Source organism: Alosa alosa, chromosome 19, assembly GCF_017589495.1.
Source record: "Alosa alosa isolate M-15738 ecotype Scorff River chromosome 19, AALO_Geno_1.1, whole genome shotgun sequence".
Classification (NCBI taxonomy): domain Eukaryota; kingdom Metazoa; phylum Chordata; class Actinopteri; order Clupeiformes; family Clupeidae; genus Alosa; species Alosa alosa.
The window spans coordinates 3794676-3818454 of record NC_063207.1 but is presented as its reverse complement, the minus strand read 5'-3'; the positions used below and the strand labels follow the sequence as shown (position 1 = coordinate 3818454).

The 23779-nt window shown below is 44.9% G+C and overlaps 2 protein-coding genes across 2 annotated transcripts; both read right to left on the bottom strand.

Moving 5' to 3' along the window:
* Positions 1 to 1087: 1087 nt before the first annotated feature.
* LOC125284349 (olfactory receptor 6N1-like) lies at positions 1088 to 2044 on the bottom strand. The gene has a single exon (XM_048228264.1). The coding sequence runs from the start codon at positions 2042 to 2044 to the stop codon at positions 1088 to 1090; it is 957 nt and encodes a 318-aa protein (XP_048084221.1).
* Positions 2045 to 9836: 7792 nt separating this feature from the next.
* On the bottom strand, positions 9837 to 19876 carry LOC125284348 (olfactory receptor 6N1-like). The gene is made up of 4 exons (XM_048228263.1): positions 19150 to 19876; positions 14329 to 14508; positions 10538 to 10784; positions 9837 to 10074 (listed from the first exon to the last, which is right to left on the bottom strand). The coding sequence occupies exons 1-4, from the start codon at positions 19874 to 19876 to the stop codon at positions 9837 to 9839; spliced, it is 1392 nt and encodes a 463-aa protein (XP_048084220.1).
* Between the last annotated feature and the right edge of the window lie 3903 nt (positions 19877 to 23779).

Sequence of the window (23779 nt, the reverse complement as noted above, 5' to 3'; positions counted from 1 at the left end):
ACTGTTTTTATCATACTATACTATCAGTGTTACTATCTTTACTATCATTTGTATCCTTCTCACAGCAATGGGTGAATGACTGTACATTTGGTCATGCACATTTTCCTGGCTGACGTTCATGCTCGTGATTTCTGAATTTCAAAGGCATGGCCAGAAATGAGAATAGATGCTTCATGCCAAAATAGTTAATGTTTACTAAATGAGAGGCCCCCATCAATCTCCGAATCACAGCCCTAAGGAGAGTGTGTACAAGCTAGTAATGAGACACTGCAACATACTGCTTCTTAATGGACACAACACTCCCTCTACCCCCAAAGCCCTTTACCTGCAGGAACAAAGGACATTGTGTGCACCAGGGGAGGAACCAAATTTGAGATAATCTGTGCCATTCATATTATGTTTCCTGACACAAATGATCAGATAATTCACATTTGAAGTGAATTAACATCTGTTGTTTGAATAGGGGCTAATGTCTAGCAATTCATCAATTTCACTGGCTGACAATGCAGACCAGAGATCCATGTTCTCACACTAGTGGCGTGTGATGAAACCTTAGAGTGCAGTTGCTTGAGGAGACACAAGGTCTGTTGAGAAGTCCTTGATATGGCATTTATATGTGGATGAACAAAAATACTCCTGTATACTCCTGAAGCTAAGTGGGAGAGGATGGTGGGAGATTTTATGTACATCGACTGCCAATTGTCTTTTATCCTTGGGAGGTCTTGTTGAAGTGCATTGAATGTTATTTGATTGTCAAGTGAATATGTAAGTTAAAAACAGAACAATAAACATGTAATTTCCTCAACAGGCCGTACGCCACACAGTGATTATATAAAATACAAATACACCTTGTCATGTCTATGTGTGCATATGTGTCTATATAACAACTCCTAGAGAAAAGTGAAGGTTTTAGATAAATACATTCAAAAGAGAAATATAAGGCAATTGCACAGCAGTGTTCAGACAATAGTATATACGAGTTTTCCCACAACAACAACTTCACAACAGACCAAAACAGATAAAAGACATTGATTAAGGATACTGAGTTTGTCTAAAACATCACCTTGCAATTATTGCCTAGAGACTGTCAGGATAAAGTAGGGATTGTTTTCCTGTGAGAGCTCGGTAAGGCAACACATCTACTAAGGGCTCTGGTTAGAGCCTCCCAAAGCTCCTTGTTCCTCAAGCTGTAAATGATGGGGTTGAGAGACGGTGTGAGAACAGAATACACCACCGCCACAATCATACGTGCGTCAGGGGAGAACGTAGCTACTCGGTATGAGACGTACACGCACGTGGCCGACACGTACGAGATGCAGACCACTATCAGGTGAGAGGCGCAGGTGGTGAATGCCTTCACCCTCTCCGCCCGCCCCATGCGGTACACCGTTATGCCGATGCTGACGTACGAGGCCAGGATAAGAAAAAACGTTCCGAGGAGAATGACCATCGCCATGAAGAGGGACACGATGTTGTTAACGGTGGTGTTGCCGCAGGCTAGCCTCACCACAGAGGAGTGGTCACAGAGGACGTGCTTCACCCTGTTGGGTCCACAGAAGTTTAGACGGAGAGCGAGAAAACATGCTGGCAAGACCAACAGATAGCCAAAGCACCATGCCGCAAACACCAGCAGAATGCACAAGCGTTTGGTCATGATGGTGGTGTAGCGGAGGGGGTTGCAGATGGCTATGTAGCGGTCAAAAGCCATGGCTGTCAAGATGCCCCGGCAAGAGGAACCCATGGAGAGAAAAAAATACATCTGCAACATGCAACCAGTTTTGGAGATGGTGTGTTCATCTTTCAGTAAACCAGATAGCATGTTGGGTATGGATATTGTGACATACACCATATCCGAGAAAGAGAGGCTATGAAGAAAGAAATACATAGGAGTTTGAAGCTTAGGGTCTGTCCTCACCAGATATATAATCATGCCATTGCCACATAGAACCACAACATAAATAGTTAGAAAAACACCAAACATGAGCATTTTCTTCTCCTGCAGTCCTTCTATGATGAAAAATGTGACTGGACCAGAGGCGTTCATTTTGCCAGACGATGCATTAATACTTCATCTGAAACAATAACAAAAAAAACATTAAAAGAAGGCAGTGAAGGAGGCAAACACAGTACAATTTCAAGTCAACTGCATGTCTATCTAGTGAGGAACGCAATGCTACATGATACCTAAGTAAAATGCACACATACCTAAGTAAAAAATAATAGTTTCAAATAAAGTCAAAAAGGCTACAAATTAAGCAAAATAATTATAGTAATAATAACAACAATATCAACAATAATAACAATATCAAATATCAACAATGAAAAATATTTTTTCATATTAACAAAAAATATAAACATACAGACATTGATTAATTAAGTGGAAGGTCAACAGGAAAGTTTTTAAATATTTCTTGAAACTCCCAAAGCTATCACAAAAATGTTGAATATTAGGTAACTCAATTCCACCAACAAGGAATCACTGACGAAACATTTGGCTACTGTTTGGCTACGGCTTTAAAATTCCATACAACCCAATGCTACAGTAATAGCCCTGTGGATACAGTATGTGGCTCTATCTAGGAAGGTAATTCTTGAGTACATTCACAAAGAGTGAACAGAAATGGTAGAATCAGAAAATGGCCCTAAACAATAAGATGCTTATTGCGTTCAGACTTTTAACATCATATCCATTCACACCTGGTCCCCAGCCAGCATCCACAGCACACATGGCTCAGAAAACTCTCTCTTAAATACAGTCTGGGTCACTTTGGAGAATTCTGCTTGCATCATTTCAGAAAGTTGTTGTAACAATTAAATCTTGCCTTGTTATAATGACTGCAGAAGTTACAGCCTGTAGCCCATTAGGAATAGGTCTTATTGAGACCTTTCAGTGATACCACTTGTGTGTGTCCTAATTGCTTCCTCAATGTATGTCTCCAGGGGATAATTACCAATGATAATTTCACCAAACAAAGTTAGGCCTACAACATGAGATCAGCTACCAGGGATGCGCCCAGCACTAGGGGGTCTCAAATAGGATTCAGCTATTACGGCGTTTCACTGTTAAAACTAAAATGTTAAACTCATGGCATAAATGGTGATGCGAATGTTGTCAGTGACAAAAACAGATCAATTAAAGAGGACATATTTTACCCTCTCTTTAACAATTTTGTGTAGTTTCTTACATGGACACTATAGACACTCTTTAACAATTTTGTATAGTTTCTTACATACTTTCATGTCAGATATACACAGTAGAGGTGTTAAACGTCCCACAGTGGCCATTGGCCAATCAACAACCAAGCATATTTACCAACACCTCTAGAAGGCTCAACAGTTTATATAAGTATAATATATCTTTTGATCCTGTGAGGGAAATTTGGTCTCTCCATCTATACCAATCCGTGAATTAGTGAAACACACTCAGCACACAGTGAACACACAGTGAGGTGAAGCACACACTAATCCCGGCGCAGTGAACACACAGTGAGGTGAAGCACACACTAATCCCGACGCAGTGAGCTGCCTGCTAGAAGAGCGGCGCTCGGGGAGCAGTGAGGGGTTAGGTGCCTTGCTCAAGGGCACTTCAGCCGTTCCTACTGGTCGGGGGTTCGAACCGGCAAGCCTCTGGTTACAAGTCCGAAGCCCTAACCAGTAGGCCACGGCTACCCCAATTGCCCGGCATGGCATCCCAGACCCACCCCCTCCACACTTATGATGGGTTCTCGAGCAATAATACCGACAAATTCTTTGGTCATTCCTTTTCGTTGCTGTGGCCATGATCCAATCAACAACATAACCAGAAAAACACCAACCCCTTGATGCATGGCACCCACCAGAAATGGCAACAAACTTTGACCAAAGTGTGAAACAGATGTTTTATCAAGACCTTGAGGTCCTAATAAAACATGTGTTTTATACCTTGGTCAAAATACTAAAAGGATGAAGCACCACAGCACCCTTTTCAACCCTGTCTGAGGAGCCCTGTCTAGTCAGCCCAGTTTTCTGAAAGCTTTGTGAGCCTAAGTAGTTTGTAAAGTCCCTCTTACGATTTTGAAGCGTTTCCATTGTGTCCTTTTATATAATTAATTGTAGTTAAACGTACTGTAGAGTCGGTGGATGTACATGTTTAACGTTGAATTAGTGTCTCCCAGAATGCAGTGCGAGTGAATGCTAGAATGTGTAATGTCGGTTATAATAGTTGTAGTTACGTTTACCATGTTGTGTATTTGTTAGCATGTTAGTCTCTTTGGTTGTACCTCATGTGTTTATCCTCGTGTTGATGTGTGTGGTAAACCCTTATTGTGTGTTACATGTGCAGCTGAGACTACCCCTGTGTTGCCCTATGTAGTTATCTGTATGTCTGATTGTGTTTGAGTCTTCCTGTTCCAATAAATGGCCATCCTGGCCAAAGGTGAATCTTGTCTGAGGGTGAGATTGCTAAATTGGTGTCAGAAATGGGATGACAACCCCTACTGGACAGGAGGAGAAGGCTGCAACTGATGTTCTGGCGATGATGAGTTTCCTGCCAAGACGGCTCTTCGACAGTGCGCTCGCCCATGGCCACCTGCTGGGCCCAGCAGACGGAGCCAGCCTGCAGCGTGACCGTGACGAAGAGACCCGCCCTCGGCAACAGGAGGAAACGAACCGGGCAGATGGCAGCATCCCGCCACTGGAATCCGCTCCACACGGGAGCGATGGAAACCGGCCGGTCCCCGGTGCGACGGCGGCGGTAGAAGGGCGGCCCAGCGTAAAGTTGCCCCACTGCAATGGTGCCCCAGCTTAAAGTTGCCCCACTGCAATGGCCCCAGCTTAAAGTTGCCCCACTGCAATGGCCCCAGCTTAAAGTTGCCCCACTGCAATGGCCCCAGCGTAAAGTTGCCCCACTGCAATGGCGAAAGGCCGCTGGCGACATACCTGGTACAGGTCCGGCTGGCAGCCGAGCTGAATGGCTGGTCGGCGAAGAGAACGGGCGTACAGGTGGCGTTGGCTCTGGAGGGGGACGCGCTACAAGTATTAGAAGACCTGCCACCGGGCGGAGCAAGTAAAGCTGGACCGCTAATCGAAGCAGCTCTGCAACGACGATTCGGCCAGAGAATCTTCATCAGCGATGCCAGAGAACAACTCGCTTCCAGACGGCGGCACAAGGACGAGAGACTGGGCAAGTTTGCGGCTGACCTGCAGCTGTATGCCCGGCGGGGCTACCCAACGTACAGCCAGGGTCTACATGAAGAGATGGCACTGGAAGCGTTCGTGCGAGGCATCCACCCAGAGCGGCTAAAAGAACACCTTCGCCTGAGCGCCCCCAGCTCGCTGTCCGCGGCCCTCACGGAAGCCGAACGGGTGGAAAACATCTTCCGCACAACAGAGTCGAGGCATTGCGTACGCCAGACATCGATGGAGGAAGACGGGGAGGAACTGGAGGTGACGCGGCAGACCACGGCACAGCCACCACAACGCCGCCCACGCGAGTGGAAGAGGCCGGCCAGCGGAGACGGATGCCACCGGTGTGGCGAGCCGGGACACATCGCGATGGTACTGCCCAGCCCCGGCACCCCTCACACTCGCGCCCCAGTTACTAGAAGAAGGTGGCACGGCAGGAGGGGCTATGGACTGCACACTAGACGGGACTCGGTGTCGCGCCTTGATCGATACTGGCTCCACCATCTCGCTTGTGCGCCCTGGTCTCTTACCCGGCACGCTGGTAGCCAGACCCAGAGGCTGGGAAAAGACAAAAACGCGCATCACAACAGTTACCGGAGAGCGAGCGGAACTGTATGGACAAAAAGTGGTGTGCGTGTGCATCAACGGTGAGACGGCGAGCCGCCGGCTTTGGTTGGCTAGCATTCAGGATGATTGCATTCTCGGCCTGGACGTGCTAGAGAAATGGGGGGCTGTGGTGGACATTTCCCGGTTCACACTACACTTGGGGACGAGCAGCGTAGTGTTGCACACGGCGGGGAAAACAGAGCATGAAGTGCGGAGAGTTGGCGCGACGAAGAACTCTCCAACTCGCTCCACACAAGTCCGCAGGAAGCGAACTCGCAAAGAGTACTCGTTATCCCAGACTCCGACCCTCCCCACACAAGCCCGCGAAACTCAAGCCCGCTAAAACAACAGGTCTCATCCAGGTCCGCTCGCTGAGGCCGCCTCAGCTCACGCCCACCAGGGAAGAGCCAAGAGAGCGGGTTGAGCAAACACCACTCTCCGCTCAGAGAGCGCGGCCCTCTGTAGAGACAAGACTCGTAGCTGCGAGGGGCTGAGTGAAGCACAGGGTCGCCAGGTGCGGAGACTACTAACAGCGTACACCGACATCTTCGCCGCAAGAGATGAGGACTGCACCCGAACGAGCCTGGTCCAACACGATATCGACACCGGAAATGCCCGGCCCATTCGACTTCAGCCTCATCGCTTACCGTTCGCCAAACGACAAGCAGCTGAAGAAAAGATCAAGGAAATGGCCGCGGCAGGAGTGATAGAGCCAAGCAGTAGTCCCTGGGCTGCGCCGGCTGTACTCGTCCGGAAGAAGGACGGCTCGTGGCGGTTCTGTGTTGACTACAGGCGCCTCAACCAGGTATCCCGGAAAGACTCCTATCCGCTTCCCCGCATTGACGATGCGCTGGACAGCATTGCCGGCTCCTGCTGGTTTAGCTCGCTGGACTTACGCAGTGGCTACTGGCAGATTGAGTTAGCCACGGAAGCTCGGCCGAAGACAGCGTTTACCATCAGGCAAGGGCTGTGGCAGTTCCGGGTACTTCCGTTCGGCCTATGCAACGGGCCAGCGAACTTTGAGCGGCTGATGGAGTGTGTCCTGGCGGGCATTCCACGAACATGCTGCGTGGTTTACCTGGACGACATCCTGTGTCATGCAACAGACTTCACCGGTGCCATAGGACATCTGGAGAAGGTGTTCAACGCCATACGAGGTGCTGGGCTCAAACTGCACTCGAAAAAGTGCCACCTGTTCCGGAGGCAAACCGGGTTCCTGGGCCATGTCTTGGGGCTGCCGGAGTGGCCCAGCTAAGGTGGAGATGGTAAGACGTTGTCCTGTTCCACGCGACGGTGCTGAGCTGCAGAGCTTCCTGGGCCTGGCGTCATATTACCCGGCGTTTATGCCGGGACTTTGCTACAGTCGCCAGCCCGCTGCATCGATTGACACACAAAGGCCAGCTCTTAAGTGGACACGAGAGTGCGACGCTGACATTCAGCTGGCGGGAGGGCGCTATCGCGGCCCGGTGCTCGCTTTCCTGACCCTCGACTGCCGTTTATCCTGGACACCGGCGCCAGCGGCGTGGGCGTGCCGGCGCCCGCCCTCTCACAAGCAGGCGAGCAGGGCGAGAGAAGTGGTCGCATACTTCAGCCGCCACTGGACCGGCGGAGAAGAATTACTCGTGACACACGCAGAGAGAACTGTTGGCTGTGGTGGTGGCAGGCGCCATTTCGAACCTACCTCTCACGACAAACGGTTCCTGCTGAAACGGACCCGCACCACGCCGCTCACCTGGCTTCTGAACTTCAAAGAACCAGAGGGCCAGCTGGCTCGCTGGTTGAGGCGCCCAGGACTACGACATGGAGATTCACACGGGCGGTCGCCTTCCGGCAACACGGACGCCCTGTCCAGGCGTCCGGTGCAGCAGACCAGTGCAAACACTGCCACCGAGGGAGAGGAGCCTGGCCGCCGGCTCAACCGAGTCCGCCGTCGGCTACAGGCTGCATCACCACTGGCAGAGAGAGAGAGAGTCGCTGTTTTCAACGCTAGCCAGCGTCGCGCCAACGAGAGGGTAAACGCTCGCCAACGCTCGCCAGCAGCACGCCAGCAGCACGCCAGCGAGAGACTCAACGCTCGCCAGTGCCGAGCCATCAAGAGAGCCACCGCTCGCCTGCTTCACGCCAGCGAGAGAGTCAACGCTCGCCAACAGCACCCCGAGGTCGTCTTGCCGCCTTCCGCTACCAGCTACAGTGATCGAGAGACCGGAGACAACGCACTGCAGCCCAACGCCACAACGCAGCACTGCAGAGCGGCAGCTGGGGCCACGGACGCGCAGTCGCCGGTGGACGTGATGTCGAGGGAGGAGATCCGGAAGGCACAATCGGAAGACGCCACGCTCGGCCGAGTGTGGTCATGGATCGAAGCCGGTCAGCGACTGCCATGGACTGACGTATCAGCACTCGATCCAGAGACCAAAGCGATTTATTCACAGTGGCCGGGAATAGTAGCACGTCAAGGACTGTTGTATAGACACTGGCGAGCTCCCAATAGGCAATCTGACATTTTCCAGTTGCTGGTTCCTGCTGGATTACGAGCCTGTGTACTGGAACATGTGCATGGGGCAGTGGGGGCGGCTCATTTCGGCATTGCAAAGACTCTTCGTCGGCTGAGAGGTCACTTCTATTGGCCGGGATGCAGGCTGGACGTTGAACTGCATGTTCACTGCTGTGACGCCTGCACAGCGAAGAAGGGCCCCATGCGACGCTCGCATGCTCTGCTGCAGCAATATGCAGTCGGGGCTCCCATGGAGCGGATAGCCGTCGATGTCATGGGCCCACTGCCAGTCACAGAGCGGGGAAATCGCTACGTGCTCATGGCCATGGACTATTTCACTAAGTGGCGGGCGTATGCGGTGCCAGATCAGAGTACACGACAGCGGACAGACTGGTCACTGAGATGTTCTGCGGTTCCGGGGCACCGGAGAAAGCTCCACAGCGACCAAGGGCGGAATTTCGAGGCAGCGGTGCAATGGGAGTCAACTAAATGCACACCGGCAGCTCTGATGTTCGGGCGAGAGTCAACAAATGCACCGCGCCAGTGGACTTGGTGTTCGGTTCGGGTTCGCCTCGAAAGCGGAGATTGGAGGTAAGCCAGGGCTGGAATACTACAAGCAGCTACTCGAGACTGAAAGGAGTACCACGAGTTGGCCAGGCAGGCTATGAGTGAAGCTGGAATACGTCAAAAGCGAGCTTACGATACGCGCTGTCGCGGCCAGGAGTTCCAGCCCGGCGATAAAGTTTGGGTGTACTGCCCGGAGAGAAAGAAAGGCATTTCCCCGAAACTCACTAGCCAGTGGGTCGGACCGTGCGATGTCTTAGAGAAGCTGTCTGATGTGGTCTATCGTGTGAGACTGATTAAGCGTCGGAGAGTTGTGGCTCTCCACCGTGATCGACTGGCCCCGTATCGACCCCTGGCCTCAGCTGAGGGTCGTGGAGACTTTGACACTGACTCTGTGGAACTTGGTGACAATGGAGCTGTGGCTCTAACACCGGTCACCGTGCAGCCTTCACCGGAAGTCACCGCCGCGACAGCGGGGCGCCCACAACGCCAGCGTCGCGTCCCAGCCAGGCTCATGGACTGACGTAGGGTAAGACTTGAGTCAAGGGGACATGGACTAAGTCTCAGGGGGCTGTGTAATGATCTCAGCCTAGCTGTTCATGACTGTGCTCCCATGATGCTGTTCGGGTTGATGTGTTATGTTGAATGTTAATGTTAACCATGCAAGTTACCAATGTTGTGCGTCCTGACTGTCGTGTTTATGTTTATAGTTGATTACAGTGTTCATCACCGGGTCTAACTAGTGTGCGTTGTAGATACAGCCTCACATAGATGTTTAGTGCTGGAGCATAAGGGCCAGGTCTGGCCCGGCATTATACGTTCGTGTGTTTTGGTGCGTAACCAATAAAAACCATTCTAAGACATCTGTGCAGTTTGTTACATTGGTGTCAGAAGTGGGATGGGTCCCTCCCAGGCCGCGAAGATCTACGCCAGATCGAGATGGAGAAGAAGGCCGAAGACCAGACCAGCAAGATGGCGGCGAAGCTCAGCAGATGTTCCAATGGTCCTTTTAAGGACTAGCCAGCTCGCTGGAGGCTTCGCCACTGCGGAGGATGGAGGACCTTCGGCCCGGCGGGACCTGTGCAGGCGACCAGCGGGACCAGCCCTGCACAGCCGACGGGAGCTGCCAGCCCGGCTGATGTCGCGGAAGTGTCCGCGGCTGGCAAGAAGTTCCCGGCTCAACGCCGATGTCGATGCTGCCGTCATCCGAGGATCTCATCCATAGAGAGCGCAAACTCTCTGACGACCTTGAAACACGACCACAGCGGCCGGGTTTACACTGCCAGCTACTGAAGAACTTCCAGAGCGTCAGCTGCCGGTCGAGAATGTGATGGCGTCATAGCTGCTAGTTCGGGAGCTTGCGGTGCTCCAGCTAGTGACCAAGAGGGGTAACGTTGACCTGTAGAGCCTTGGGAGCTATTGTTTTGTGGACTGTTTGAAGTTTGAAGTGCGCCGCGTTGACACAAGTCTGCGCAATGTTTTCACGTTTTGTGTGTGAGTTCCTGTGTGTCCCGAGCCTGCTGGGAGGGTCGGGTCTCCATTTCCGCCACAGTGGAGCATCGTTGTGCTTTCGAGAGACAGCCGACAAGCGTTCTACAAAAGAGGGCAGCGAGGAGGGACCTCGGCGTGGACTGCTGACCGCCTGGAGATCGGCACACTGTGGACAGGTGGCAACGGCCACGAGCTGTCACAGTAGCCAGAAGGGGCTACCGAACGTCCAGGGGTTCCAGCGTATCCGGGGGTTCGGCTTGCAGTGGGACTGTTTGCTGCTGTTTGAGGTAGCGCAGCTGCACGGCGGGAGACCGAGGGCCCAAGCGACACCACGACCCACGTCTGGCCGGTTCTGGTGCTTGTTCGGGGAAGAACTGACGTGACAGAGGCAGCCGAGAGCCCTTCCAGTCGGGAGGGGTTATCGTGCAGCCGGAGGCTTTCCGGTCACTTGGACTAAGCACTGGGACTGCTTACACGCCCCTTGGCGGTGAGCTGAGCTGTCATTGCGGGGGCGACAATGGCTCGGGAGGGGGTTATGTAGCGTCGGTGGATGTACATGTTTAACGTTGAATGAGTGTCTCCCAGAATGCAGTGCGAGTGAATGCTAGAATGTGTAATGTCGGTTATAATAGTTGTAGTTACGTTTACCATGTTGTGTATTTGTTAGCGTGTTAGTCTCTTTAGTTGTACCTCATGTGTTTATCCTCGTGTTGATGTTTGTGGTAAACCCTTATTGTGTGTTACATGTGCGGCTGATACTACCCCTGTGTAGCCCTATGTAGTTATCTGTGTGTCTGATTGTGTTTGAGTCTGCCTATTCCAATAAATGGCCGTCCGGGTCAAAGCTGAATCTTGTCTGAGGGTGATATCGCCACAGTATTTTGCTAATACATGCAGATTTAGGTATTTTTGGCGACTGTGGTGCTCTAGAGTCACGATTTATGTGTTACTCTGCAAACTTCTTGTGACTTATCCCCCCTGTACATAATGAAGATGCTTTTGTTGTGGAGGTGAAGGAATAACAACAGGCAAAAACTCCAAAGAACTATATCTGCTGACAAGGTAACGTTTCACGGTTCTCTCAAGATTTGTCGGGCTGTCGTTCTTGAAGTTGATGGCTGGTTTTCTCGGTAGTGACTTTATGCTGTATAGCTATGCTAGGTGAATGATTCGGCTATTACAAGTTTGTTTACCATCAAATTGGCGTCGTAAAGGTGAAAATCTTGCATAGTGTACCTTTAAAATGTGCCCAAAATTGACACAACTGGCAATGTTATGAAGTGACACTTTGCTGGCGGCATAGTTTCTGATAGACAGACAGTAGAGTAGGCCTAATGCAACATGTAGCTTAGCCTTTCCGTCTAAATCAGCACTTTTATCATCACTCTATCTCTACCTTCAAAAAACGTTTGAAGACCTACAGTAGCTCTTCAGAGAGTACCTCCTCTCCTAGCATACCAACAACTGGACAATGAACATGCAACATTTACCAATTGACCGTCACCCTTCTAGAATTGTCACAAGATTCTGTGTACAGTCTATGGTGAGTAGTACACCTACTCATTGCTGCGCTAACATGTCCTTGTGACTGTACCTTGATTGTTTCCCTTTTTGTAAGTTGCTTTGGATACAGCCATCAGCTAAATGATTAAATGTAAATGAAGCACATTTCCTCACTATCTTGCTTAACCTATTTCTCAGATTTCTTCCTCAATGATACCCCAAACACTCTTGCACAGACAGTAGGCTATACCACATATGGTGGAACACTCACTAATGGCAAAGAGCTGGCATTATATCAGACATCTTGACTAAGCCTAATATGTCCGCAACATATGCAATAACCAAATATGAATATGTATGTCTGTGTACAGTATGTGTCATAGGCATACTAGGGAATGGTTTATGACGTTAAATGCAGTTGTCAAAGTCTTTCTTTTTGATCTTTAAGTAAATTAGCATGTGGTCCTACTATGAAGTTCAAATGACAGCTGTGATGTGACCTAATATAACACATTTGGGGATATTTCAGCATGGACAGCTCCCCTTTAGAACTTCTGAATAAGGCAGTGAGTTGCAAACAAGGAAAAAAGAAACTATCATTCTGCCACTATTTATTCTTGATTATTCTTTTTTTTACATTACCGGAACATTGTCTTTAGGAATTGTCAACACCAGAATGTCTTGCAATTTTAGCTATGGAGGGATGAACCTGATCAGAATGATTATTTTCTGTATTATACTGTAAGCCAGCAGCCAAAGAATCATACTAGTGGGAGTATTAGTTCTATCTATCCTCCTAACCCACATTGTATGTATGAACTATATTTATGGTAACACTTTACTTGACAGTATCGACATAAGAGTGACCTGCCACTGTCATGACACATGAACCCTAACCCTAATCCTAACCTTTAACCCTAATCCCAATGTTTTTAACCCTAAAAACAAATGTCACTTAATAACAGAAGCATTATGTCATAAATGTTTACACAAATGTTTTGCAGAGACAACATTACAGTTCATTCCTAACCAACAGAACATATCAACAGTTCACATTCCCAATTTGCAAAAAAAGACAAGCAAGCAAAAAGTGTGTACTTTGCAGGGATCAGGGATTGATTACTGCATGGGCCTACCGGGCCCATGCCCAGGGGCCCAAGACCCAAGCCTTTGCATGGAATCATTGCCTCAATATCAACAAATCAGGATGTAGGCTATGAATCTGATTGAATTTAGTATTGGCCATCCCCAAAATGCAACAGAATACAGGAAATCACATTAAACAAATTAAAAATGTTCTGGGGGAGGACCCCCAAACCCCCCCTCCCACATATGCGACAATTAGTGGGGGGCCTTTAATACATCTGGGCCCAGGGGCCCGGAAGTTCATAACCCGTCCATGGCAGGGATCATGCAGGAGTTTAGCCTAATGCGCAGGCAGGAGTCAAGCAGGATCCATGCGTACACCCCCATGCTAGTCCTAACCAAGCAGGATCCATGCGTACACCCCCATGCTAGTCCTAACCTAAGCAGGATCCATGCGTACACCCCCATGCTAGTCCTAACCTAAGCAGGATCCATGCGTACACCCCCATGCTAGTCCTAACCTAAGCAGGATGCATGCGTACACCCCCATGCTAGTCCTAACCTAAGCAGGATCCATGCGTACACCCCCATGCTAGTCCTAACCTATGAAGATGGGAGGCATGAGGGGAAGTGGTGGGTGGAAAGCGAGAGCGCAAACCGGTTGCAGAAGGAACAGGTCGGCTGGGAATAAGTGACCTGATAGGAGTGACTCTGTAGGCGGGGAAAGTTGTGTCATGCTCCTCACCATCGTGCGTTTAGAAACGCCATTAGGCACACCATTACTGTTATGCCATTATTGTAATTCAAAAGCATTACCACTGCACAATGTTCTTAACTGTCTAAACTATCATGGCGCCGGTAACTATAACAGAAACATTAAATAAATCCCATTTAAAGGCTCGAATAATATTATTATCCAGCACTTTACAGCAGTATATGGTTAAACATTTAGACATTTTGAAGATGCTGCCTTAATCCGTAATGTGCTTAGGCCTTTATCTTGAAGTAAATCCTTTAAGGTACAATGACGCATTATTGCAAATGCATTGACTATGTCAAATTTTCAATACCTATGGAGCACATTCACAGCATATCTTGTTTTATATGTTATCGTGCATCCATACAGTAGATAAGTTATATAAAGATTAGATAAATATGCCTAGCTCTGTGGGGATAAACTGTCAAAAGACAAAATTATATATGAAGTTTGTGAATTTTGTTTTATACACTGCATTACAATTGTCCATATGTACTTTTAACAACAAGCAGTACTTAAACAAGAAACAGTACTGTTAATATTCAAGAGTAAGACTATTGATTAAGGAAACTGGTGAACCCTGGTGAACCCTCTTTTATACAGTAGCTTTAGGATGCAGCAGGGAGGGTTTTTTTGCGAGCTGAGGGTAAGGCATCACATCTACTGAGGGCTCTGGTTAGAGCCTCCCAAAGCTCCTTGTTCCTCAAGCTGTAAATGATGGGGTTGAGAGACGGTGTGAGAACAGAATATACCACCGCCACAATCATACGTGCGTCAGGGGAGAACGTGGCTACGCGGTAGGAGACATACACGCACGTGGCCGACACGTACGAGATGCAGACCACTATCAGGTGAGAGGCGCAGGTGGTTACTTTTTTTAGTAAACCCGATAGCAAGTTGGGTATGGATACTGTGACATACACCATATCTGAGAAAGAGAGGTTATGAAGAAAGAAATACATAGGAGTTTGAAGCTTAGGGTCCGTCCTCACCAGATATATAATCATCCCATTGCCACATAACACCACAACATAAATAGTTAGAAAAACACCAAACATGAGCATTTTCTTCTCCTGCAGTCCTTCTATGATGAAAAATGTGACTGGAGCAGAGATCTTCATATTCCCAGAATGTGGATTAATAATATACCTGGAAAAGAAACACATTGGACAAAAAGCTGTTATAAAGGAATGTTCATTAATCGACTTGTTAAGCCTTCTTTCAAAGTGGCCATGACAGGAAGACAGCTAAGGTAACCTAAAAACACACCCTTCATAAAATAAAATTTGTATAACCTTTCAAAACACTTACAACGTTTACAATACTTTGATTTGTCTGTAGACAACCTTTACACTACCACAAAAGTGTCATTCTATTTTGAACATGGTCAGTGGTGTATAATAGTTTGTTTTTGATGTGAGTGTATGCCCGGTTCGCTTTCACTGTAAGCAGATTTGATGTTAATGCAAAATACAAAATATTATGATGTCAAATAACACTTTCAACCAATTTCTGAAAATAGACCCTAGGTTGTTTTTGGTCCAGAACATTCCTTTAACATGACCATTATTTGAACAGAGTACAGTTTCAAGTTAACTGGATATAGAGCCTGATGGAGAGATCTCTCCAGTAAAAAGTCTTATGAATACATTCATACAAAAACATTGCATTTCAATGTAATCAATGTAACATTTTCAATGATGATAAGAGGAATAATATACATTCAGTAATGCTGAATGCAAAATGCAATTGACAACAATTGTCAACAATTGACATTTTTGCAGATATTGATATTAATAGGAAAAGCACAGTAATAAATACAATAAGATGCATATTATAAAATATCCATTCACACCTAACAAGTTGGTGTCTACCACATACATGACTCACAATTGCAGACATACTGACTTAAATACAGTGTGGGTCACATTGGAGACTTATGCTTACATCACTTCTGCTCCCATATACAGTAGCAATTAGGAGTCGTGTCTTAACTGCAATTAATTTCTGTCTACAGTTGCTACCCCAATTAGGACTAGATAATGTTAAAACATAGTCATTAAAAACATGCATCCTCTTTATATCTTCCAACATGTACTGTATACCTCTCTGGTGGGCAATTACCAATGATAATTCTGTGACTTTACAAAACAAAGTTACTAATTGAACAACAAATTGAGTGTCAGGGACCAAGCACTGGAGGCCTGCAAAGCAGGGTGCAGCTCCTGCAAACATATGCTATGTGTGTCAGTGACATTTTGCACAGTAGGCCTACCTGAAGACCTGTACTATTCAGACTTTTAGCTTTCTTTAATATGAAATTGTCTGACTTTAGAAATTAAAATGATTAAGTCTGCATAACCCTGAAACCATTCATTGATGTGGTTGTAAGGTAGTGGAAGCACTGACAAAATGACTTATTCAGAGGGTTTTGCAAGGATTGAATAGATTTGTATAGGGTGGCATTAGGTCCTAAGAAGCAATAACAGTGCAGTTGGAGAATGCTTTTGACAGAGTTCCTCCTTGTCAAACCTTCCACTGTGTATCATTGAATGGACAGATGTACATAAAGGGCTCTCATTAGATTTTAGACAATAGACAAAAATCATTAGATCATTAGATGCTATGGCTGCATATACAGCATACATACCTTTTGTGTGTGTTTGTGTATATGACAGGATGGGGAGAGAAAGAGTATGACAGAGTATTAGGACCACACATACGGAGGCTGACAGGTGCAAACGACGTGCAACTTATTACAACGGATGCAAATCAACAAAACTCGTGCAAATAGATAAAACACAACCAACTTAAGAAAACATCTTCATTTTCCTTTGACAACACGTGCACATCATTTAGAAAACACGTTGCAAATTCAGACAGCATTTACATTTCAGAAACGCGCTACGAAACTCACAACACAACGGAAGTGTTTCCGGGGACACTTAAAAGTGTTGAACACCTCTGAACAGGTGGCAAACGGGTGTGACAACGACAGCTCCTGTTTAAAATGTACTGGCTCTGAAATGTAAGTATTTGGGTTTATTTTAACATTTTAATGGCGCTTAAGAGTGATGATCTCCTCTCCTTTACTGTCTGTACGTAATAAGGTTTACACCCATTCGCCACCTATTCAGAGGTGTTCATCACTTTTAAGTCCCCGGAAATACTTCCATTGTGTTGAGTTTTGCAGCACGTTTCTGAAATGTAAATGTTGTCTGAATTTGCAACGAGTCATGAAAATAAAAGTATTTACATTAAAAATGTTTGTATACATTTCTCAATATTTGTAATGTAATGAAAATTAAAGGTACACTATGCAGGTTTAGGTATTTAAAGGTACACTATGCAGGTTTAGGTATTTTTGGTGACTGTAGAGCTCCCTTTAGAGTCGCAATATATTTATATTTTACTCTGCTGTAAATAGCGTCTAATAGTAACTTCTTGTGACTTATCCCCCCTGTAGCCTAGAAAATTAAAATGCTTTTGTTGTATAATATAAATATATTGTGACTCTAAAGGGAGTGTTCCTCCCAACGAGAATGGATATTGACACTCATCCGCTCGTGCCACGATGCCACAATCATTTTGTTGTTATGCTCACTTTGTGTCTAGGCAAAAAAGTCAGACCACCCCAACCTAACTTCCTTTAGAGTGATGGCCACCAAGGTTAGGCCTATCCCAGAAAATCTAAAAATAGGCACAAGTAGTGAACTCGTGGATTATTATATTAACCTAAAAGGCCATTCTAGGCCTGAATGGGGATGTGTACCTTCCCCCCTGTGCTATAGATTCAAGTTGTCCTACTGTACACACGTCTTTTGTCAGTGTATGTCTATTAATGCATTTGTCTCTTGTCTTTGGTGTGTGAGCATACGCTCATGAGTATCTTCATGTAAGCTAGTCCTCTGTACATTTTGTAATTACCGGTACTATTATTTGATGTCATTAGTGTAATAATCTTTTTTTATTTACTTATCTAATCATACTCATATTGTTCTTTGTGTAATTGGCCATGTGAATAGATTTGTTTTGTAGATGGATTCATAAATGTGCACACCTGTTTCTGTCTAGCATACCCTGATAGAGCAGTCAAAACATGTTGGCAGTGTTAAGGCTTTTAAATCTTACCGTGGGAGTGCCCTTTTTTTTCTTTTTTAAACTAAAAACTAGACTTATAATGTACAGCGACCGTCATGCAAACTCAATTACCATGGAACTGCAGTATGGACCCTTTCAAGAGAGTTCCATTATCAGCATCATAGTTGGCCCCACAACACTTCCTTTTTAACATTCCATATGTTATCTTAATGTAGAGGAAGTAGATTGGGGCCCAAATAGAACGTTCAAGCATTGTTTTTGTTTTTATTGTTGAAAGGGTCTATAGTAGTGACAGTACAATAACGTAAAAAACTATATACTGTAATTACTATCATTCTGTATTTCTCTACATGTATTAGAAAACACAACCTCTTACACATAAAGTGACCAACTGATAAACACAGACACTAAACATTGGAGACAGATCAGGACAGACTGCTGCAAATAAAAAGTTTAGCGAGATTATACATATCCCATATGTATTTCAGTGTACTTCGTGCATATGTTAATACACATAATGTATTATAGTAGAATTACGACAGAAGGGTTAATGTTAAAAAGTCCCCCCTCGGGTTAAGGCAAGACCCTTCCGCTTTGTGTCGGGGTCCGGGTTCATCCTGTGGGGAATTATTTAACAATAATGACTGGCGGACAATACATTATCCTGATTATTGTACAGCTAAATTGCCAAACGAGAAAAGAAAATTCACACAAAACAGTATGTTCTTCTTAATTTGTGAAATGTGTTACAGTGTTGTGGCTTTAACTGGGATACAAACAGCCACACAAATAGAACTTGAGAGTTTCAGGTGTTGCATCGTATTAGTTGCTGACTTTCACGTCCATGGCGATGTGTGAACAGATAACTTGTGGAATGATATGAAAGATATGAATCAGAAGCACAAAACCTTTTGCCATATATACACAGCAGTTATTCATTTATTTATTTTTTTGCAGTGGTCAAATAGGACCTTTGAATAATGGGAAGGCCAATTCAAAGCCAATGGAACTTTCTGCAGCATTCTGAAGAGCTGTATAATAAATTTGGATAAAACAAAAAGTAATTTACTATCCCTCAACACATGAAACGCCCCTGATTAATGAAACTTAGTAAGGCTGTTGTGTCACCTTTAGAAACGATAATTTTGACACTGTCAGGATAAAGTAGGGATCGTTTTCCTGTGAGAGCTCGGCACGGCAGGACATCTACTGAGGGCTCTCGTCAGGGCTTCCCACAGCTCCTTGTTCCTCAAGCTGTAAATGATGGGGTTGAGCAGAGGGGTTAGAACCGAGTACAGCACCGCTTACCATCATCGTCGTCAGGGGAGAAACGTGGCCCGCGGTAGGAGCGATAACGCGCCGCGTGGCCGACCGTCTGAGATGCAGACCACTATCAGGTGAGAGGCGCAGGTGGTGAACGCCTTTGTCCTCTCCACCCGCCCCATGCCATGCACAGCCTTACCTATGCACACGTACGAGGCCAGGATGAGGGAGAACGTGCCAATGAGGACGAACAGCGCGAGGGTTAGAGACACGACGCTGTTGACGCTCTTGTCGGCGCACGCCAGCCTCACCACAGACGAATGGTCGCAGAAGACATGCTTCACCATGTTGGGTCCGCAGAAGGGCAGGGGGACGGCCAGGGAAAGGGATGGCAGGACGGTTGCAGACCCAAAGCACCACGCGACCACAACCAGGAGGATGCACACTGGCTGGGTCATGAGGGAACCATAGCGCAGTGGGTTACACACAGCCATGTATCGGTCAAAAGCCATGACCGTTAAGATAGAGCGACCAGTCACAGCCATAGAGAGGAAAAAGTACATCTGCAATAAGCAACCAGTTTTGGAGATGGTGTGCTCCTCTTTTAGTAAGCCAGAGAGCATATTTGGTATAGTTACGGATGTATACACTATGTCTGAGAAAGAGAGGCTATGAAGAAAGAAATACATAGGAGTTTGAAGCTTAGGGTCTGTCCTCACCAGATATATAATCATGCCATTGCCACATAGAACCACAACGTACACGGTTAGAAAAACACCAAACATGAGCATTTTCTTCTCCTGCAGTCCTTCTATGATGAAAAATGTGACTGTAGCAGAGACATTCATGTTGCCAGAAGATCACTGATACCTATAGGACAAAAAGGCTTAGGAAGTTAGAGAATACAATTTATACTTAGAGAATACAGTTTTTTCTCAAGTGAGTGTCCCGATCAAAAATTATCATTTTGAAACTAGCAATACTCTCTTTTCACATTCATCTCACAATGATTTATGCCATCCTTTGTACAAAGTGGAATTAACCCTCCTGTTGTGGTCATGTTATGGTCACTAATTGTGTGTTCCCGGTCAAAAATGGCCGCTGCATTATGACTTTATAACGTTATAAATCTATATAAACACATATATTATCATCTTATGTTGTGATAGACCTTTGTATCAACTTACTCAACTGGGAAAGGTTCCAGTGGGTGCTGGCATAGAGGCAAAGATGGGGAGTGAAGGGGTTGTGTGAATGTACAGAAGCACAGATACAGTCCATCTGATCAACAGGTATATTCCTGGATTCAATTTTATACACTGACCATTTCCTCGCCCATTTCATGGTCATTTTTGATCGGGAACACAATGGGTGTTCCAAAGTTAAATAAGACACCCTAATTGTTATGAAACTTCTTTGAGAGAAAATAATTGTCAATCGGTCGAATTTGACCGCAAACACAACAGGAGAGTTAATACAATTATAATGAATATAAAAAGCAAATGAAAGTCAAATAATTTTATTTATTAAAATACATTTATTTATAACATTGTTACTTTTGTTTCGTCCCTATAAGAATGACCTGGCCTCTAAAATGTAAAAAAACATAAATCTTTCATGGATATATATAGGTAGTTTCACATCAGGGTAAAGGCTTGACAGTTGAAGAAAGCAGATACTGTAATTGTAATGGAAACGGTGAGTATTTGAAATATGGTCCAAATCTAGTTGGAAAATACTTCTGATATGCATCAAATCAAGTAACAGCCTGCCAACAGAAGCAAAATCCACATATTTGAAAAATAAAAGAGATCCCTTTGCACAGCCAACTTAAAAAGGTGCTGGTGGATTGCAGGTTTTAAAGTTCACCTCTTTTTATATACAAAATCCACATATTATTTGAACATCATAATAACTGATAGAGTTGTAAAACATAATTACTAAAGTAACAGTTTATGTTCACTCTAACACATTTTCACATAGATATGTTTCAAAATGACATTATATATGATAATGCATTGTAATCAGTCTACCTAATGGAACCAAAAAAAAGGCAACTTTTTTAGCCATATCACATGCACAACATAAATATTTAACCTGAAAAAGATACCTCTGCTAATTGATAGATAACAGAACATGAAAAAGGTGTTTAAAGTAACTCACAATTGAAAGAACTATACACACATTTGGTTAGATTCTTTTTTTGTTATCTGATTAACCTGAACGTTCATTCGTTACCTGACACCAGTTTTGAGCACTCCATCCTGCACAAAGTAAACACAGTCTTTAAATACAGTCCAGGACACTTAGAAGAGTTACAATGACATCATTTTAAAAAGTTTACACGAGCCATTAGAAGTTTTGCCACATCATAATTAATCTTAAGAACAAACAGTTCCTCCCAGTTAGTCCTAGGTCATATTGAGACCAATCATTACACCCACACGTGTGGTTAATTGCTTCCAAGATGTATCTCTCTCTAGTGTACAATTACCAATGATAAGTTTGTATTTTTACAAAGCAAAGTTACTAATTAAACAGTAAACATTGTAAGCACAAGAGGCCTCTAAGGAAACTCTAAAGCATTGGATGAGACTATGCTAAGGAAAGGACTTGGCTGATTTAGTGTTCAGATCAATCAGATTAGAGATTTGCTGCCAACCATCACCATATTGAAGAAAATAAATAACTGAGAGCTTATTATGAAGACTTCAACTTTAATTTCACCTTAAGCTTTCAGTCAGACAAGAAATGTGGGCCTTGAAATTAGTTAAGTAGATGAGATGTTGGTTTCTCATATGATAAAGAGAAAACTAAATATTTGCAATTGCAAACACACAAAGAAAACTGAAAACTATAGCAAATTAGCTTATCCTTTTAGCATCTTATGATACGCTTTTAACCAATGACCAATCCTTTTAGCATTTTTAACTAATGATAAATGTAGGTTATACAGCACACCAATCCAAAAAAGATATGGAACCAAATATACAAAGAACAAATCTACATTTTCTTTCTTTCTTTCTTTCTTTCTTTCTTTCTTTCTTTCTTTCTTTCTTTCTTTCTTTCTTTCTTTCTTTCTTTCTTTCTTTCTGTCTGTCTGTCTGTCTGTTATTTGTCTGGTGTTTATCAACAGCTACTTAGAGTTACAGTAACAAGTCCATTGCATGTTTTGCATTACATTTATTCATTTAGCTGATGTTTTGGTCCAAAGTGACTTACTAAAACTTTAGAGAGCAGTCGTGGTACAGTGAGAATATGACACAATGGTGTAATAATAGGTAGCCTACTACCTTGCATAATACAGTAAAAGAAACACTGTTCAGAGACAGTTCAAGTCAATGGATGTAGATAAGAGGGATAGGCGATAGATAAGAAGGTCATGGTAAGTGCAAGTTAAGTGTGTTAGAAGGTCATGGTAAGTGCAAGTTAAGTGTGTTAGAAGGTCATGGTAAGTGCAAGTTAAGTGTGTTAGAAGGTCATGGTAAGTGCAAGTTAAGTGTGTTAGATTGTTAGTGGTGTTAGGAGAAGAAATCCTCTCAGAAGAGCTGGGATGACCCTGCTCTGATAGTAGGAAGGATAGGAAGAGGGTGAAGTCTGGGGCCCAAGCCCAAAAAAAAAAAAAAAAGAAGTAACCAAAGTCTTTAAAACTGCATATGCAAATTGTGTCTAAAATTAGACTTCCATTTGTCTCAGTTAAATTGCTCATGAAGTACGCAAGTTATGTCCATAACTATGGATCTATGAGACCGACCGATGACCGTCACCATCTCTTGTCGCTCGGAACGAGCTGAGGCGTTCCAGGCAAGAGGAAGAGGCATGTCCCTGAATGCATTATATTGCTGCGGGACAGCCTCCAGGTCAGTCACATGACATTGTTGATATAATGGTCTCGAGAAAAGATAGAAGGATGGCATCATTCAAGGTGTAGACCGTGGTGACGGTCTGAGGGAGGTCGAAATAGATCCACACAGTTACGAAACACTGGAGGGGTCATTGTAAGATATTTTTTGGTGTATATCCAGAAAACGTGGACTCATTTTACTAAATTGTGTGCACATTTTGCTAAATTGTGCTCACGTTTCCAGAGCCGGACAGTAACGGAGTACATTTACTTGAGTGCAGTACTTGAGTACAATTTTGAGGGATCTGTACTTTACTCGAGTATCATTTTTGGGGAGTACTCATGACTTTACTCAAGTACATTTGAGAGGCAAATATTGTACTCTTTACTCCACTACATTTCTATCCATAACCGTGAGTACCCGTTACTTCTTATAAAAAAAAAGAAAAAAGAAAAATCTCGGAAACCCTCAATTTGTTGTTACCTCTCAAACGTGATTGGATTGTGACTTGGCCACTGACTGGGACAGCCTATCAGCAATCACCTTTAGCTGTCCGCCAAAGTCAACTCCATGGTCAGATTTAGATAAGAGACGAAACCATGGACGGAACAATGGATGAAGACACAGCAGGTCCATCCCGGGAATGTGCCAACCTGTGGCCCCACCTCGCCAGACTATTTCAATTTTCTGAACAAGTTAATGATAGTTTTCGCTTCAAGTGTTTCAATTACAAAATTGTATTTTGTATTTGAAATACGTATTTTATATACATGTATTAGAAATACTGCCCATCCCTGGTAACATGGTAAAAAGATGAAAATGACTTGATTTTACTTTCAATTCCTTTTACATTCTCCAAGGTATTAACATTAACAATTTTAATTTCTCCATATAGGACGTTTCTGT

Bases quoted from the DNA above. Each gene is read 5' to 3' on its own strand.
- LOC125284349 (XM_048228264.1), bottom strand. From the start codon at position 2,044: ATGAACGCCTCTGGTCCAGTCACATTTTTCATCATAGAAGGACTGCAG.
- LOC125284348 (XM_048228263.1), bottom strand. From the start codon at position 19,876: ATGAATGTCTCTGCTACAGTCACATTTTTCATCATAGAAGGACTGCAG. The intron at 10,785-14,328 runs GTAGATGTGATG...GCGTGTAAGCAG, and splicing joins GGCTCTAACCAGAGCCCTCA to TCCCAGTGCTTAGTCCAAGT. The intron at 10,075-10,537 runs GTAGCCCCTTCT...TCGTGTTTCAAG, and splicing joins CTGGAACCCCTGGACGTTCG to GTCGTCAGAGAGTTTGCGCT.